The 19,443-nt window shown below is 42.7% G+C and overlaps 1 protein-coding gene across 1 annotated transcript; it reads right to left on the bottom strand.

Moving 5' to 3' along the window:
- Window positions 1-751: 751 nt before the first annotated feature.
- Window positions 752-18,282, bottom strand: LOC144740116 (cyclic AMP-dependent transcription factor ATF-6 alpha-like; the record flags this gene model as incomplete). The annotated part of the gene is given in 16 exon segments (XM_078622995.1): window positions 752-813; window positions 815-834; window positions 4,241-4,352; window positions 5,197-5,267; window positions 5,932-6,031; window positions 6,155-6,250; window positions 7,927-8,076; window positions 9,664-9,755; window positions 9,848-10,033; window positions 13,928-14,094; window positions 15,400-15,603; window positions 15,855-15,978; window positions 16,598-16,695; window positions 17,072-17,144; window positions 17,615-17,691; window positions 18,189-18,282. Coding segments are annotated over 16 exon segments (1,726 nt in total), but the record flags the coding sequence as incomplete, so codon positions are not given.
- Window positions 18,283-19,443: the final 1,161 nt, after the last annotated feature.

The raw sequence follows: 19,443 nt of genomic DNA, 5'->3' as shown, positions 1-19,443 counted from the left end.
GTGGTAAGAAAGGTCAAAAATGTTACTATTCGAAAAGTGATGCAGATTTAATATGTAACTTAACACCTCCTCACATGAACTCACAAAAATGGAAGACCGTTGGCTGTCAGGGGGGTGGATGTAAAGTCAACAATTCAACCAATCTGTTTTTGTTTTTTAAGAGTGGCCTCATAAATACTTTCATATATTGCTCTCATAATAGTATTATTATTATCCTAAGACACGTTTTCATCTTATTCTTTCAATTATACAAATTTCAGACCTCTGCTAAAATTATTTTGAGTGAAAGAAAAAAAAAGGGGGGGGCAAAAGGAAATGACAACATTGAATAAGCAATTTTTTTAGCTGGTGTCTGTGTGTGGTTTGGACAGCAGCTGTGCAGCCACGTCGCAGAACTGCTAAATACAACTGAGAGTATAATCAGAGGCTGAAGGCCATGACAAAAGGGATCTGAAAGGAAAGGAAGAGAACAGCACAAGGAAGGAGAGCGAAAAGATCTGGGGCGAGAAAGTAGAAGTGAAGAGCCAACACAAATGGATGAAAACGGATCAGTCTGCAGGCTGATGTTGTGTTGTGGAGTGGTCTGTTTGGGTCAGATGGAGCTTTTCCTGTGATGTTGTGTTGTGGAGTGGTCTGTTTTGGGTCAGATAGAGCTTTTCCTGTGATGCATTCTTGTGGGGAGACGTGTTTTTAGATCTGTTTCTGTTGAGTGACCGTCCTCTCCAGCTGTTGTGTCCTGTGCTGATCTTACCGTTTACGTTCATCGCTGGCAACACCAAAGACATTTTGGGCCGACTTCCTTTATTGTGGTGGTGCAGGAAGTAGGAGATGGTCCTGAGAATAAAGAAGGAAATTGAAACTCATTTTGTTGCTGTAAAAAATAGTGGGCTCTGAATATTTGCCAGATGTTAACAAAGAACTGTCACAACAAGCATGCATCTCTGTAAGTCGACCAAAATCGAGAAGTATAATCTCCGTGAACATTCATGTTAACTGAACTGTTCGTTCCAGCAAAGGGCTCCAGTTAGACATGCTACAAATAAATGCTTTTCTACAACTAAGGAGACAAAGTTTTATCTGATTTCATAATGCAGCTGGTACCGGATTAAACACTTCAACTTCCCAACTGGAATAATTGTTGTCAGTTGTGTGGAAATCACAAGCCAACGACTACAAGAAATCCAATTGTAGAATTATGAAATAACCAATCCTTTGAAGAATGAAGAGGGATATTACAGGGGCTTTTCTCATCAGAAGCTGAACTAAAAACATGATTTGTGGCACTTGGCTTGGGTGAGATGAAAAATGAGCCGTGTTAAAAGTGATGACAGGCCAGGATTTTGGTTTGAATTTATGGAAGGAATTACAGTGGTAGGACAGGAAAAAAACACTGCAAAGTCTTTTAGCATGAAAGCAGATACACAGATGAATGGCGACTTCAGTCAAAAGAGAGGGGGGAGGAGAAATAAACAGCATGATACACTTCTAGACACAGAGTATGAGGTAGTTGCTGCTTTGTACTCTGGAACACACGTTGGTCTTCAGGTTTATCCACAGATGTTTAAGGTCAAAGGACGACGAGCACGATGAAATGATGACTGAGGTTATTCTTGACAAGAGATCAAATCTGTTTGCACGAAGCTCCTTTTATTTTCTTACACTTTACATTTATTTTTATTTGCTGCATTTTGGAGATCAGTTTATTGTCGTCTTGTTTTACTGTTTGCCCACAAATGTTGGTCTACTCATTACCAGAACCTGGGTTTAGTCTGACAGATACAGCGGGGGAAAATAGGTCCTGAAGGCGTCCAACATTTTCATCATGAGATATATATCTAAAGGGGTCCACTGACGTGAAATTGTCACCAGATGTCAGTAACAACTCAAGGAATCCACACATACAAAGACATCAGACGTGTATAAACCGCAAATGAAGTTATGTGTGATAAAGTGAAATGACACAGGGAATAATTGTTGAGCACATGGAGAAAAGGAGCTGCATGGAAACCGAGGAAACACAAGAAACCTGCTGACATCTGTCAGCCAGTCACCTGAGTTGGATTCAACTGAAAATCGATGGGAAGAACTGAAGGTCAGAGTTCATAAAAGACCACAGAACCTTTAATATTTCAGTGGAAGAACAGGTCAAAATCACATCTGAACAATGCATGTGACTAGTTGCTCCATACAGGAAGGGACAAAGTATTAAGTATACTTTTTATTAATTGTATTCATACGTCTCCCCTGTGTCGTTTCACTTTTTTACTCCTAACTTCATTTATCGACGTGTATGTTTGATTAACATGGTTGATACGGACACCTGGTGTCAATTTCACGTCAATAGCCCCGTTAGAAATCTATTTACTGAGTAAAACCTGTTCAATATTTATTCTCCCAGCGGTATGAGCTCCTGGCACGGCACAAATGTCTTTGAGCCGCTAAGGGAATACTCATGTGCAGGTATTTACGTTGCCTTGATGGTGTCAGTGGGGCGGGGGGTGGGGAGGTTGGGAGAAAACCAACTACATTTCTGCTCATCATCACGGACCAGCGGACTTGTCAAGATGACAAACAGCTGCAGCTGCCATGACAACAGGTGAATTTTCTTTGACACTTACAGGACACGGTCCACAGCGAAAGCAGACCGTGTTTCCATGCGTCTACCTCAGTGTACTTACATAAAGCCACAGGGGCTACAACAACACACAAAGTAAAGCAAGAGTACAAAAAGACGTGAACAGTTCCATATTTCCTCCTTGTTGGTCTTGTTATGTTTTCCATCACCTCATGCTCATTTCACACTTACACAAAGCCACAGGTGGTTACGGATCTGCCTAGGGCTTCAAGTAACCTCGACCACTGCAGAACAACTAAAGAGTGACCTCAAGCTGGCGGAGGTTTAAACTTCAAGAGAGTGGAAGTGATCTGATTAAAACCTGAACAAATTCCATTCCCAAGTTGGGAGTTTTCACAGTCCTCTACAGTAAAACCAGGCCAAGAGGACATTTAACATCTAATGAACAGACTCTTCTCGGAAACCAACTTGACAAAACCAAGGAGCTCTGAACAGAAATATCAAGAAATAATACTGTTTATTATTTTAATGAAACATTTGTCTCTTGGTATGAAAAAAGTCTTCTTTGTCTTTTGTATTCAACCTGACACAGTACTGCAAGCTCTTCATCAGGTCAGACACAACCAGGCAACTGGCTGAATGTATATTAAAGTTCTAATCGCATCAATCTGATGATAACTGATAACTAACCTCACTGCCCACAAAACACCAAAGCTGCTAGAGATGAAGGGACAGCTCCTTGACCCGTACGGGCTCTCAGCTCTGGTACATTGTTATTATTGTCCCGGTTGTCACCATGCCAACTGAGAGGCGGACCTTTGTGACAAGAGGTCTTGATCTTTGACATAAGCTTCAAAATTCCCATCCCAGTCGAGAAATCCTGAGGATTTTTGCGAGGCCAACAATGTCTAGAGAACGAAAACATGTCAGGTGGAACAGGAAATATTCTTCTGTTCCAGCCAAACGTGGTACTGAGATTTGGTAAAGTGCTTTGGACGTCTTGATACAGTTCACTGGCAACCAATGATACTGATAATACCTCACATACTAAGGTACACATGTGATTAATCTTATTTAATTAGCACAAATATATATAATTATATATATAATTAATATATATATAATTAGAAAGGACAGAAAGGAAAGAAAGAACAGGAAAGAAAGGACAGTATAATATACCCAAACTAATCAAAGAATTCCTGATGGGATTTCCAAGATGAATCATTTCGAATGGGAAAAATAATGACAGGCCTAGAGCCTCAAATGGAAAATGGGCAGAGGAATAAAGTCCAAGCACATTAATAATGAACTGCTCATGTCGAAAAGCCAGAAACACGGTCTTGATGACTGCAAATGAAGCAAGGAAACAGGACTGGACGGTGGGGGTGGGGTTAGGTGGGGGTGGGGTTACACCCATTTCACCCCTTCCCCCACATTCTTTTTACATTGAACTTTCCTGCTACAACACAGACCTACGACACACTATTTATGATTCATACATTCGTCCCACCATGCTTTATGACCAGACTGAGAGGAAGACAAAAACACTGTGAAAAGCTGTGAAAACAGTTCCTAATTTTAAGATGAGTCGTGATGTTTTTGTTTGGGGGTCGTAACCGTTGCTTTGGTCAGAACACAATCATGCACCAACAGGTTGAAACTTACCCTGCGGAAAGACACTACGTAGAATGTGTCACCACGGCGATTGATCTCGTCAAAGAAGTCGCTGTAGGTGTTATGGGGTGCGTAGTATACCTGCAACTCATTACCAGGATTCCTTTGGAAGAAAAACACGTGATAGTTAAAAGAATGAGGCTGAAAACAAGGTCAACCTTAATGGGTGTTTTCAAATTGGAAATTCCATTTGGATATTTTATGCCTGAATTCTAGTCACCTGTGCCTCTGTAACTATTAAATTGACATAAACACCTTTTTATACACCTGACATTACAGACACAGTGACACTCTCCTCCTACTACTACTACGACATTTCATCTCAGTCGAATTGTCCAGTTACACTCAAAGGGTGCGTCAACGTTGGTCAGACAATGAGTTCAGACAGCTCAGACAAGTGTAGATCAGATTATTCTTGTTGTTGGAACCTGTTGTCCTTCATATTTCCTACACAGGTTTAAAACAAGGAGGGGAGGAGCCGCAACAAACATGTCTCATCCTAACTACACAGTGCACTTCCAGCAGAGAAGTTCTGACCGATCCTTGAACCCTTAAAGCAGTGGACTAGGGATGCCTTTTAAAATCAGTTGGTGAAATTGTAAAAAGGGGAGAATTTCCAAAAAAGGTAAAAGAAACAGAAACTGTATCCCGTTTCAGAGCTACTTCACAGACCAGCAGTAGTCAAATACCAATATGTTTACAGTTGCTTCAGATAATGGAGTCATGAAAAGGTGACTCAGATACTAAGGTACTCAAACATCACTCACAATAAAGTCTGCATCTTTCAAGTCACAGAGGGAAAAAAGGAAGACCTTCCTGACTCCAGGACGTGTAACTGCCCTTGTGGAGATGGCGTTCAGACTAGTTACAGCAGAAAATTCATTTTGGTTCAATGATTTGATTTGTGTGAATGTGAGACAAATATACTATCTCAGTCCTCCACTTACTTCTCCTCAGTGGTTTTGGTGTATTGGACCGTCACAATCTGGGCACTCTCTGCATCCTTGTTCCCTGTTTTCTATTAGGAGAGGAAAAAAAGAGTAGAGCTGCTACAACACATTTTAACTTCCAATTACAGAGAGGAGCGGAAGTCTGAGCAACACTACTGTACAACTAAATAAAACATTTCACCCCCTTTACAAATAGTTAGATGAACATCGAATGCATTCAAGTATCAAGGTTTTCTCCAGATAAACCACGTGTTTTATAAATGTTACAACCTTTGAACGTGTGTTGTTCGGGGAAACACGTCATTGTGCCATGGTGTGTTATACAGTCACGTTGGGGAGTGTTATCTTAAAATACTGGGGAGATGTTCTGATAAAATGTCGACAAGTAGTAGTAGTAAGTACACACACTTATACCAGTTTGGGACATGGTATAGACCAAGTGAGTGTTGTCTTGGCAGATCGGAGTTACTGACAGATTTTGGAAAAAAGAGCAGAGGGCACTAATCCTGTTGTGTTTACGTTCTCAGGGCTAAAGTATTCAACTCCGCCCAATGAACGAGAAAGTGGAGTGGAGGAAAAGGGGAAGGTGAGAGGTCTGTAAAACCCCTCGAAACTACGATACAGGCATCAAATGCAAGTGAAGTGTGAGATCCTGGGTACCATGTGCTACATCCATCCTCACACAGCCCGTGAATAGTTTCATCTTTTCCAAATCATCCGTCTGTGACATACCAGAATGGTCCTTGTGGCTTTGTGACTGTTAATCACACGTCTGGATTTGGTCTGTTGCACTTCATGACGGTGGACCCAACCCCTCAGCTCATGGGCCAACCTGCCAATCAAAGTCTGGTTCTATTTAAATGCATATTAAGTTTGATGATGTTTTAAAATTCTTCCATTCGTGGTCTGATTGGGGAGGAGAATACGTACAGAGGGTCACACCTTCATCACTTACTCAATGCACTTGGTCCTGTTGACAGGAGGCTGGCAGGGCGGGGGTGGCCTGAAGAAGACGGGATCCTTCACCACCATCAGGGCCTTATCCACAGAGCTACAAAAGTCAAATTCACACATTTACTGTCCCATATATCAACAATGTGCTGAACACTCCCTCCACATGTGCACATTGAAGTGAGAGCCAATGTGGCTGCATGCCCTGACACCCATAGTGAACTGGCCAACATGGAGGACGCCAATAATAGAAGAGAATGGTCTGAGCGTGGGTGCAATTCTGTTTTTATTACAGTTTATGAGTTACTAAAGAATTTTATGGATTACGTTTTGATGGTTAACATGTGCAGAGATGGCAGAGCTTCCATTGGCCAATATACATGGGCAAGGACCAGGACAGACATCAGAGGCCTGAACATTTGTCCCCTATTACAACCCTTTAAGTACCTGAGTCAGACCCATTACTTACACTTATTAAAACATACACGTCACATTCAAAAATGCTGTCAATATTACAGTTACAGCTCAAGTCTGAATCAAATACTGGACCTCTAGTATTTCATTTCATGCAAAGAGCTCTTTAACATAAAATCTGACAAGGGATGCTGCCTTCTCTGCTCACAGAATTCACACAGCTCACGTGATTTGAAGCGGATCCAGCTGATGGCTCTTTGCACGCACTCAAATGAGAAAGATAAGTTTTGTATGAACACATTCTCACCCAGCCAAGTCCGACTTTGTGTAAGTTGTAGGTTGTAGGACTTACACAAAGGATCGGTAAGTGATTCCATTGTAGTGTAACGAATAAGTAAAATGCCTTGATGTCCTACAAATGATCCTCAGGAGAGGATTTAGCTGTACATGTACATCCCTGATGTAGAAGACCAAACTGTTGAACCGTTAATGAATGACAACAGACAGCATTGTGGGACTTTACCACTCGGATGCTACTGTACCTTTAAGGATAAATGTTCCACCTCCCTGTGAGTGAATGATTACATTCGTTGAGGTGCTGATGTAAACTGTCTACAGATGTTAATCACCCTGAGGAACCTCGTTACCAAACCCTGTGCCAGTGATGTAAACCCTCACCGTGGGTGTCCCTGATCGGAGCCAACGTTTGACCAAGTCGCCTCTAAACGCTGTGGAAATGGCTTCCACCAAACAACATGTCACATCACGTACACAGGGTCATACGTCTACGTGAGGGGCCTTCCTGTTCAGGCCCACCTAGAGATTGGGTTGCGTATCTCCTCGTCATCCTGTACAGTTTGGTGCTGTCACCTCGTTGGAACGGCTAATGTGTTCCTTCCTGCCTGTGTTGGTTTAGTCCTGCGAGGAGACCTGATACTACAGATGAATGCTTTGAATTACCCATCTGACACCACATACGGGCAACCGCATTAAAAACTCTCTGACCACCTTGCAAAACATAGTTTGCAGCATGTGGGGGTGCAGGTAATGACCCAAACAAGTATGTTAGTTTTGCAATTTACAAATGAGACCGGTGGGCCTCTTTAGCATTTCAAAAAAAGGAAGAAAAATATATAACCTTTGGAAAAATAAGGTGATATCAAGCTAGATGTCAAACAAGCCCTGACCCCAGTTTCCCACCTTGTTACTCATAACACAACGTCTGGCAATGTCCAGAACGTTCCAGCATGCGTATTTACACGTGCCGGACCAGGTGAGGATGAGACTCAGTACAGGTGCATCCTGGTCCAGGGATATTGTGTGTGTGTGTGTGTGTGTGTGTCTCTGGGTGGAGCTCACTACCTGTCAGCCACCTCGGTTCGACCACTGCTGAGAGGTTCAGGGCCCATCGCGGCCTCAGAGTTCGTCTCAGAGGTGAAAGCCAGCAGGTGTCTGCTGCTGGGATGCATGGACTCAACCTCCAGCCCGGAGCCAGAGCCACCCTGAAACTGTCTGAAGAAACAAAAGGCATCCAAAGACACAAGTTAGGTTCAATCAGGAGACTTGAGGAACGTGGTGCTGGACTGAAATGAAAGCTGAATACCACGTGGTCCCCAACCTACGTACAGGGTGGTGAACTGTGATTTAGACTGTATAACCCAAAGTACACTGGGGCACACACACACAAGGACAAAAAAAGAGTATTTATACATTGTAACCCGACCTCACTGGGTGGCATTTTCATTTCAAAGAGATCTGACCGCAACATTCCCGAGGCAACGCTCCCAGATACTATCAGACTCAAACACACATACAGAGTACTACCAGTACTACAGTCGATATCACACGAGTCACTCAAACTAACAGATGGGCACAAACATAAGGACCCATGAAATGGACTCATACGACTGCACTGGAGAACAAATCTCACAACCCACAAACTGAAAGTGTTCATTCCCAGCACAAGCAGATTATTATCACATCCAAAGATCCAACATTGTTAGAGGCCTGCATCGTTGTAGACAAAGTTATACTTGGGAGAAAACAAACATTTTTCCAACATGAGAACACAAAATCTGCTATTATTGTTGGAGGTGGACTGAGTGTACGTTTGTGTAATCACACAATCCCACCCGCCGCAGACTTGGTGGAATCAAGCTCCTTTTCCCTTGTGATTGAGAAGAACTTGTCTGTCACAACTGTTAAACAGAAACCAGAACCACTACATAAATAGGAGTTATACTTTGTAGCCTGAAATCTTTTTTGAACTCTTTTTTCATCCTACATTTGCAAGTAGTAACTGTGTATAATAAAACAGTTGCTTTAACCCATCAGTCACAAAGTTCTATAAACTCTGACATCAACATCAGAGCAATGGAGTGAACACAAAAGAATGATGCAGCAGGGATGGATTATTCATCACAGAGACTAACTTCAGGATGAAAAGACAGTCCTACATTAAGGGCATTACGTTGTTTGTCATTGTACCACTTTGTGCTTTGGTTGTCTACAATGGGTTCACGTCATCACCTGGTTCACTTGTGTCATAGTCAGCCTGTGAGGTTTGAACTTAGGACACTGGGGTACAATTGTCTCTTTTTCTAGGATCACAAGCATACTTACAATGTCCAGTCGCTCCCCTTTCTCTCCATTACAAACTGACCGTGTCGATATATATCTGAGATCATTTAATATTACCCTTTTCCATACATCATGTGTCACTGTGCCTGCACCAGAAACAACATATGTATTCTCCACCCTAAAACCAGGGAAGTCGTCACTAAACATCTTCTACGAATTTAAAAGAGTAGTGATTCGTTTAACTGTGCCATCTATCTTGTGCCATGATTTCAAAACACAAAATATATTGGAGAAGCATGATTCCCACAATGAGTCAGGCTACCCCGCACCCCCCACCCCCACCCTGGCCAAAAAAATAAGATTGTGCGTGTACAATAAACTGGTAAACTGTTACCAGAAATATTGTTTTTCATTATTTCCTTTCGACTAAATTTTAGCCAAAGGACACCAAACAGAATTTCTGTGTTGACATTTACAGATTTACAGAGTGTGAGTCATTGTTCAGCGCTGCACGCTTACCTCAGTGGTCCCACATTCAGCACAAGAAAAACCAAGACCACCATGAGACACACAGCTCTCCTCTTGGGGGACGTTGCTTTCAGCACAGTATTCTGCAGGGAAAAGGAGTCTCATGTTGTAAATACAAAAATAAGTCCATATCCTCCCCACTTGAGGACGACTTCCCCTCTTGCTCGCTGCTCACCTCACTGAGCAGGCCCTCCAGCTGCCTCTTCAGATGGCCGTTCTCACTCTTCAGCACCTCGTTCTCAGACAGTGCCATTTTCAGACGAGCCTCCAGCGACAGCATGTACTCTTTCTTCTTTTTCCGAGATAAGGACGCTGACTCGCGATTCTTTATCATGCGCTGCTGCCTCTGGGAAAACTTTGCCTTTGGTGAGACAGAAAAACGACATAAGGATAACACTTAACCAAGTTGGTGTTGTTACACGTCGCACCGCACATCTGCTCACATCTGGATGTGTTTGGGGGACACCTATGGAAACAGGAAACTGAACGAAGGCAGTGAATTACACATGCAGCTGTTAATCTACATTCTCAGGGTCTGTTTCGATAATGACTTGATTTCTTTATGATCTCCTTCTAAAAACTTGCAGTCAGCTTTGATTAATTATGTTGGTTATACTCCTTGATGCCACATTTCGAGAATCCGAGCTATGCCATCTTTCTGACACAGGATGTTTTGGTACATAGAACAGAGTGGGACGACAGGTGACTAAAAACAGGAAACAAAAACCGAGTTCAGGCACAAACGGAAGGGAACGTGACATAAAAGTCAGGTTTCACTTTGTTATTCTCAACATCTTGCTGTGGTGAGGGAATAATATGAGACGTGTTCAACATGTCTGTCATGACATTCGTTAACCTCAGCCCCACTTCCGAGGGGGAAAAACAAAAATCACGCCCTTTAACCCCCAAAGAGCCCTTTGGTTCTCGCAGTCGAGCTTCCGTTGGAGAAGACTTCCGCTCCGATCCTCAGAGGTTGTGGAGGTCATCTGCCGTGCCTCTATGTGAAGACGGATGTGTTCATGGAGTGTGTCACTGTGTTCACATCAGAGACACGCAGACACCAGGGTACTGTGTTTGGTACAGGTCTGCACATCGAAAACGGTACAGCCAACGTCAAAAGGCTCTAATTCGAGCCAGACAAATGCCGTAAATCAATAATCCAACAGTATTTGGCATTTTCAGCAAAAACAAGTGTAAAAGAACAAACAAGTGACTGGATAAACAGAGAAGGGGCCAACACCTTCACTGTCCTTCCAGGCCCCAACGGCCCCCACTCCTAACACAAACACCATCCCTGGGGTAAGCCTCTATGATCCGAGGCCTAATGGCCCCACTGGTGATGAGGGTATTTGGAGCCCAGTATTTGTCTGCTGTCTCCTGAGAAACTCCCGTCTCCCAGCTCTGCTCTTGGAGACTTGCCACAAGACGGAGCCTGGGAACACTGCAAATAAGCAGTTACCAGGGAGTGGAAAGGGGGAACTTCACACTGATACCGCAGCGAGGCTAAGGCTCAGAAGGAAAGTGTGGGACAGGAGGTAAAATACGATTGTGACATTTCTGAAAACCCACTTGAATGGTTAATGGCCTAGCAGTGACACAACATACTGGTGGGAAAAGTCAACGTGTAGAATCCTCCTATCTGTAGAAACAGCTCCAAATGAGACGTGGTGGGTCAGATGCAAACACAAGTCCTTTAGTATTAAATAGATGTAGTTGTACAGATGATATACAAACTACATTTTGTGAATAAGAAATAAATTCCCTGCTTAAAAATGGCAAATGTAAGTGATAAGAAAAAAAACCAAAGCTTTGGCTTACTATCGCCCAAGCGTTACGATGAAGTATCTATCTATCCATAGGTGAACTATACAGCTCCACTCAACTCCAAAAGGGCCACAGTGACCTATCAGACTGCTTCGTCCTGATTTTATTGGCAGTCATAAACACCAGTCGTTGTGGTCCACTTGTCATGGGTCAACCGATGTGGGCGAAATACAACAGTTTTATGGTGCCATCCTCAGTTCATTCAACTAACTGACTTAGTGCGTTTGTCGCATATATGGTTGTTGAACACACACACACACACACACACACACACACACACACCGATGGCAAAGTAGACCATTAAATTACAGTGATCCAATCCCTGATGGCTGTTTACAGCTGTCGCAAATGCTTCGTGTTGCACAACACCTGTCTGGAGCATGTAATTGTCGGCAGCCGCTGAACGGCCGTGCTTATATAACCCAATGAGGCCAAGATGCTGCACTGTATGCAACAGACACACACGTACAGATACAACATGCCCCATACCACATGGCTCTAGCGTGCCATCTTCAAGCATTTGGCTGTAGACGGAGCTCAGCCACAGAACAGAGGTTGTTAAGTGAAGACAGCTGCAGCGGATCAACACAAGCTCACAGACCCAAGAGTTTCCTGGTGGGCAGTGGACCCGAATCAAAACTGATGACAGTAGTTCCTCTATCACTATTCATTCCTGCATAGCTGATGGAGGATACTCCACTCCAAGAACCACATCCTATTCTGGGTAGTACCACCACTTCATCCACCTATTGTTAACTTTATTGACTCAGTTTGCTTTACAAATGGCTGAGAGGCCTATTTGGTTTGGCCTCTGGGGATTGGAATTCCTCAACATTGCACTCGAAGTCTGGAACAAAAACTACTTCTCAGACTCCATTATATCCATGTTAATTGGACAAGTGTTTTAACGGCCACAGGTCAATCATTACCTTTTCTAAAACAACAGATACCGGGGGGGTGGGGTGGGGTGTGGGGGTTCAGTTGGGTTTAATCACTAAACTGACCAAACATGCTGATATGAGGTAATGAGGTAATGTTTTTTTCAGGTCCACTGGTAATGCATCAGAGCCACCTGGTGATTACTATTTTGAGATGAAGACTGAAATGTGTCCATATATTTTTTGTCGTCTTCACAGTGTCAGCACAGAAATCACTGCAGAGGATTTATGATGCACAGCATCAGCATTCAAAAAGCCCCTTGTGTGTGTGATGAGGCACTTCTATACCATGCTGAGGAGCAAATCAGAAACAATGAATACGGGGGGTGTGGTTCACAGGAAAGAACGAGACAATAGGAGTGAGAACACGTTTCTTAACTCATAAAGTTTAGACAAGAATGAACCACCAGGGACTGCTGTGCTGGAAAATCAAAGCCTGAAATAACACTGATGTTGTTTTAAGTCACGGGTTTTACCAGAAACAATGAGGAGGACTGGAAACGACAGGCAACAACATCACAGACTAGATCCATCCAGGATCTTTAGTATTTATCCATTACAGCAGTGTGTCTCAAAGTTGGATACAGAGAATTATAATTCCAACCATAAGTACTTTAATGAAAAAACCGGGACTTTATGCACTTTCTGCAGAACCAGTTCCAACTGCAGTACTTTTTCGTTCAACGGCTGTGCAGCAGTTGTCCAACCTAATATACCCATTGTGTGCATGCCACTGCATAGACCTCGGAAGGAGCTGCTGGTGTGTGAGAATAAGAATACACAATGGTCAGCAGTCTGTGTGCGCACACACACACACACACACACAGAGAGGGATCCACCCTTCCCATGGAGAATGTCATAGAAAACTACAGCCTTCTGGACAATTACATAACACATCTGTCGCTCCAGATACCTAAACCCCACGTGTACGCACAGCACAGACCAGTAATGATCATGTGTGGCTTGTTTGTGGCTGCATGCGAGCTTCAGAGATTGTATCATAGTTTTCATTTTACACTCTTGATGATTCAGTTACATCAAGTCTTATTCTTTATATTTCATTCTATTACTTATGAACAGTTATGTACTTAGGAGCTTGCGAGGGAAAGAGTACGGAATAGATGATAATGTAACAGAACAGATTCCTAAAAAGAATGGTTGCAGTCCAAATGAATGCAAACCTCCCTGTACATCTCTCCACTCATCTCCCCGTCTCTCTTTGTTTCACCCCAACTGGTCGAGGCAGAGGAGATCAACACACAGCTTTGGGTCTGCCCGACATTTCTGAGCCTCTAAATATGAACTGGGTGAATCACAACACAAAACACACACTGGAGAAGTGAGCGCACACGCAGACACCACAAACACACCTTCCATTTACCACCGCCACTAAATCATTCATTATTAACTCAAAAGGCCAAATCATTTCTCATATCTGACCTGGACATGAACACATGAAAATGACGAGACATGAGAAATGAGAGAGGACTCACGTCGTCGTCTGAAGAGGGGCTTCGGAGTGTGACGGAGACCACCGGTGGAGGAGTTGGGACGGGCCTGTCCTGGGTCAGTGCTGGTACGGTGACCACGTTGCCAGTGACAGACTGTGGTGTCTTGATCTGTAGCAGCTGACTTGGCTGAGACAGAACTATGGAACAACCTAAGAAAGGGACAGGAAATGACATGCTTAATATACCCACCATCCCTTTTCAAGGGCATGATTAGGATTAACTGGGGTTCTTTGATATTATTCTTGTGCATTTAAATCAAAAACATGTAAGCTAGTATTCCACAGTACAAGTCTTCTGAGGCAGAAGAGCCCCGTCCAGCTGCTTCCAGCCCCAGGAACCCCCTTCACCACTGGTGACCTACATTAACCCTGTGGATTTAACAGGACTAACTGTGTTTAAAGTACAGGTGGAAGAGATGTTTACTATCTTGACCCGTGGTCTTAAAACTTCCACATTCCAAACTGAGAGGTGTGCACGTTTTTTTTTACGTGCATAAACACACATAAACATGCACGTGTGCTCAGTTTTAAAGGATTATAGCCTGAAAGGAGGACACTGACAGAAGCTCAAAAATCACAAACGCTGTACAGAGTTCATTTTTGAAGCCCACCATTCCCCTTGAGTGACTGGGCCACTCCTCAGCTACAGCCGTACCTTCTTGTGCCCAAGCTTCATTGTGAACATCACAAAGAATCCCAACGCTTTAAGAAATCTGGTCATTCACAACGTGAGGAACCTCACTCCTTGAACTGTGACGAAGGGAACTTGACTTAGACAAACTTGACTTCATGGGGCCATTACCAGGCAGGAGACAGAAGGGCCAAGTTGACATTCATGTTAGTTTCTCCACCCACTGGGGTCCCAGGCAGTGACATAAGTATTTACGTTGGCCTAGGTGCTGCTGATGTAAAGCACAGATTGGTAAAACGGAGAGGCCAACCCACAAAACAACAGCAATAATGACTTGAAATACATGGCAACCACCCCATGGCCCAGACATAACTGAATGCTTATGTGAAGGTATCACACATTCAGAACTTACTCTGCTGGTTAGATGTGTATGATGGTTGCTTCTAGAAGCTCAATTTGTTCCTGTGCAGCCTTTTTTTGTAAAATATATATATGATTACAACTGCTTCCTGACTAATTTCGTGTGTTATTTGCCTGACTTAACAGGTAAGAGAGGCCGTGAAGACAAAAGATAACATGGACGCAAAAAATAGGATTACAGCGCCATCTGCTGGCGTTACTAGAGAGTCATTTCACTACCACCAAAAATAAAGTTCCTCATCAAAAATGATGTATTCTGTGTCGACGTTACATTTGAATGAAGTGAGAATTATTTGATGTCAAACAGATCACCCTGGTTGTGTCCTGTCATGTTTAAATATACTAAACACACTGGGCTGATGCAATCCACGTTGATGTGGAGCAATGTGTTTGAATTTACTGACCTGGAGGGGGCGCTGGTTGAATGCTGATGGGGGCTGGCTTGACCACAGGCATCACAGTGGTCTGAAGAGGTTGGATGATAATGGTCTTTGTCTGCAGGGGAGGGGCTGTGTGAGCCAAGGGTACGGCTGTAATCACTGGTTTGGGCTGTATGGAAACCTTTGAGCTCAGCTGAATGGGCCTCTTCACCGGCTGGGATGGTTTAGCTGGCGTGTGCGTGTGTGCATCAGGGGAGAGAGGCAGATGGAGGAAGATAAGAGAGTTTATTGCAAATGCACAGAGAGCTGAAAATGATTCTTTTTAAGGCGACTGCTTTCCGAACGCCAACAAAAACATAATATCTCCTTTGTTTTGCTGATCACATTGAAGAATTCTGCAAACCCCAAATGTGGTTCTGAATTACCCCAAAGATCAAAAATAGATGACAGTTGAATGAGTGTGGTAAAGGCTTCCTTACCTCTAGCGGTCTGGCTACTACTCTTTGAAACTTTTTTAGCTGGGGAAGAGACTTCTGAAAAGCCACTGGACTCGGAACATACTGACATTGGAGAGGGCTGTGACTGCGGTGACAGAGACTCATCCTGGATGATTGAAAAAAGATTCAGGTTCAAAATCTGGTCAACCTACTGTATCTTTCCTGTGATATCAAGAGTAACCAGGGGGTCGTGTCAAAGAAATGTCCAATTTTGCAATTTTCAAACAGACAAAGCACAATTAACTTTGTTTGCATTATATGCAGTCATGCAGTGACATACAACAAAAACACTGATCAAACGTCCTTGACAACGTTCAAACACTGTCTCAGTCGGGGCATTAGCACTCAGCAGATAAAAGATGTGAAAGATGCAACCACGTCCTTGTTTTGACACACTGTGAAAACAGCTGCCTTCTAAATTATGCTAATACAGTTGAGCTTGTCCACAACTTCCTTAAGGAGGATGTGTGGCACAGCTCATATGAACAGCAAATGATTAATTTGACAAGGTGTTTAAGGCTGTTGTTAATAACTGCCTCAAGTGACTTGAGTGCACAAATGTACACAGTATGGACAAAGGGAGGAAGACACCATCTGGATGAAGCTTTCTCTTCCAAACTGCAAACACATGTTCTGTATGAAAATTCTCAGAACCAATGGCAAAGGGAATTGTGTTGGAAACATACTTTAAAAGCCACTGAGTGAAAGGCAAAGACGTGTCTTACTTGTAAGGAGTATGGAGACAATGCTTCCATGGAGGTAGGGGAGGCGGCAGAGCTCAGAGTGTGAGTGGGTGAGACAGAGTCCACACTCACCTCGCCATCTGGATGCACAAGGACAAAGATGAAAAAAAGGACTAATACGCCATATGCAGTCTTACAGATGAAGGGTTGATGATATCCCTGGGTGTGCTGCATCATGTACCTACGCAGACGTTAAACTGAACAAATAATTCGATAAACATTATTATTATTTCATTATTATTTCAGTTTACAAAAAGGTGGCTGACTGATGCGTAACCCAAAATATTAACATCCAAATAACTCTATAATGCCTGACAGTATGTCGTCAAAAAAGAATTCAAACATTCAAATTAGTTTGTTTATATCTGTTTCAGCAGCCATTTGACTATGCAAAAGTTTATTCTATAAAACGTCAAATTCAAATAGGGACAAACCAAAAAAACAGTGTTTCTGTACCTATGCAGGGTCTGCCAACATCATTCCATGGAGGTATGTCGATATCAAAGTCAAGATCTGGTACCTCACTGATCTGAGATGACAAATAATTATAGTGGATTTCATTATACGGTAAATAAAAGAATATCACTCTCTTGAGGTTAATTGTAAATGTCCACATTTGATACCACTTTTATAAATCTTTTCACTTTTAATGGAACTCAAATTACTTTATCCATTTACAATCACATTCAGTCTGATGCAGCATAAAGAGCAATTCAGGGTCCAATGTCTTGCTCAAGGACACTTCATGAAGAACACTACTGTTTGCTGAACAACCCACTCGAGCTCCTGCTGAGTGTAGACAATGAGCTAGAAACCCCACGTTTCCCCACATCTTACAGTGTGCATGCTGTGATCCATATTAGATGTGGGGGGCTGTTTACAGTATGTACCTGTTTCTCTCTCTTCACCCCAATTACAAGAAAATATCTTCTTATGAGGATTCCTGCTGGGTGCTGTTTCCAAGTTAATTCTTCGGTTTATTGAGGAAGAGGTACTCACATATCCAACATTCTCAAGGGCCTCCAGCAAATCATCTGCATCTCCCAGGCTGTCAAGTTCATCAAAAAGGCCAATGTCTGTGATGACAGGCACAAGTTGAAACTTTGAATTTTAGCAATAGAATATCTGAAACAACTACTAATTGAATATCTAAATCTAAATCTCTCTACAGCCACATGTTAAATCACACCAACAACAAAACAAGGAGATCACTAATAATAATGACAATGATATTATAGTCGTTTTTATAATGACAATAATTATTATTATAGATATGTATATAATTCTCAAACCTGAGAATATTTTATGTTTGAAGCTCAGTATCATTATTATTCAAATGTTATGTTAACATTTACATCATGAGGAGATGAAATCATGACGTCAGCTAAAGCTAACCAATGCTAACTCGATAGCCAAACAGAAGGTTGGGGCTCACAAGTCACTTCTCAGGTAAATGTATCCCTCTTAAAACAGTAGACGAAATACAAGCCGATATTTAAAGTTAGCTAGTCGACAAGACGGCATCTTATTCCTTGAAAGGTTCTTTCTAGAAGCGAACGACCACCTAACTTACCCCACTCGCCTCCCTGGCAGAAGGAGGTGACGCCTGCCTCACTGTCCATGACGGGGTGACGTTGGTGATGTTCTGCAGTTAAGTCGGACGACATCCTCTATTGAATACATCAGTGGTTTATCGCAAAACAATAAGATGTGCGGAAGTGTAGATCGACAGGTTCATGGGCAGCTGTTTGCTGGGACACTTCCGTTGAACGCGCAGATACACGTAAGAGTTGCTCGTAAATCTACGGGTACTACTGAGGGACAAATATAGCGCTGCAGTTGCTTGGCCACAGGGCGGCAGGATGGGATAGTGACAGGGGGACAGAAGGACAGTTTGGTCCACACAGCTGACCTTGTCTTTATGGAAAGTGTCTTGTGGTAACGCACAGAGGAAGTGAAGTTACTTTGGTTTTAATGGTTTGAAAGTGAAATGTCAAGGATTGGTGTACATTTAGACACTCACACACAGGATTGGCATGATCGCTTAGAACAAAGTTCAACAGCTTGAGTTGAGTTGGGGGTTTTCTTTATCAACATATTTTCCAAGGTCAGTGCATAATTCTAATGGCAAAGTTCTGTCCAGCGCTTTTTGACCAAAGTTGAAAATCAGCACACAAGTGGACCTTCAGTCGCAGGTTTGCACATCATTCACCTTATTCACTCTGCATGAGCCATCCAGGAATGTAACATCTAAAAACAGTTTGTCCAATCCAAACTGTGTGCTTATCAATTGCTTTTGTCAATAGCAGTATGTTTTTCTGACCGTTGTATGAGGCCACACTGCCAAGGAGACAGTGGAGAGGAGGACAAGGTCCAAAGTGTGACTTTACTCCACAAAGATGAGAAGCATGTATGTGAAAAGTACTTTGAATCTGATGAAACATCTTACTGAAGGTGACTTATTAATTTCACTAGGAGAATTCATGTGAATGTTTCAAAGTTTTTTTTTTCAGAATAATAATTATGCTCAGCGCCACAAATTGTCTTGACCTTCACTTATTTGCGTCCATTTGAGATTTGTGATGAATGTTAATACAGAACTGTAATTTTTGATTCCTTGATCCCGTCCCAAATGTTTGTAATGTGTATGTAAATCAGGAAGTGCTCTCAAATGTCAGTGGGCTGTGATCTAGCAGTGAATGTGTGTGCGCTCATTGAACCAACCTGTTTTGCAGCAGTGCCTGACACAGTCACCACCAACCAGACAGATCTGATGACACTGCACATTTCAACAAATGCTGTGTTACTGACATGTTGGATGCATTTAG

The sequence above is a fragment of the Lampetra planeri genome, unplaced genomic scaffold (genome assembly GCF_965212315.1).
Source record: "Lampetra planeri unplaced genomic scaffold, kcLamPlan1.2.h2 scaffold_1910, whole genome shotgun sequence".
NCBI lineage: Eukaryota > Metazoa > Chordata > Hyperoartia > Petromyzontiformes > Petromyzontidae > Lampetra > Lampetra planeri.
This window is presented reverse-complemented; position numbering and strand designations above follow the sequence as displayed.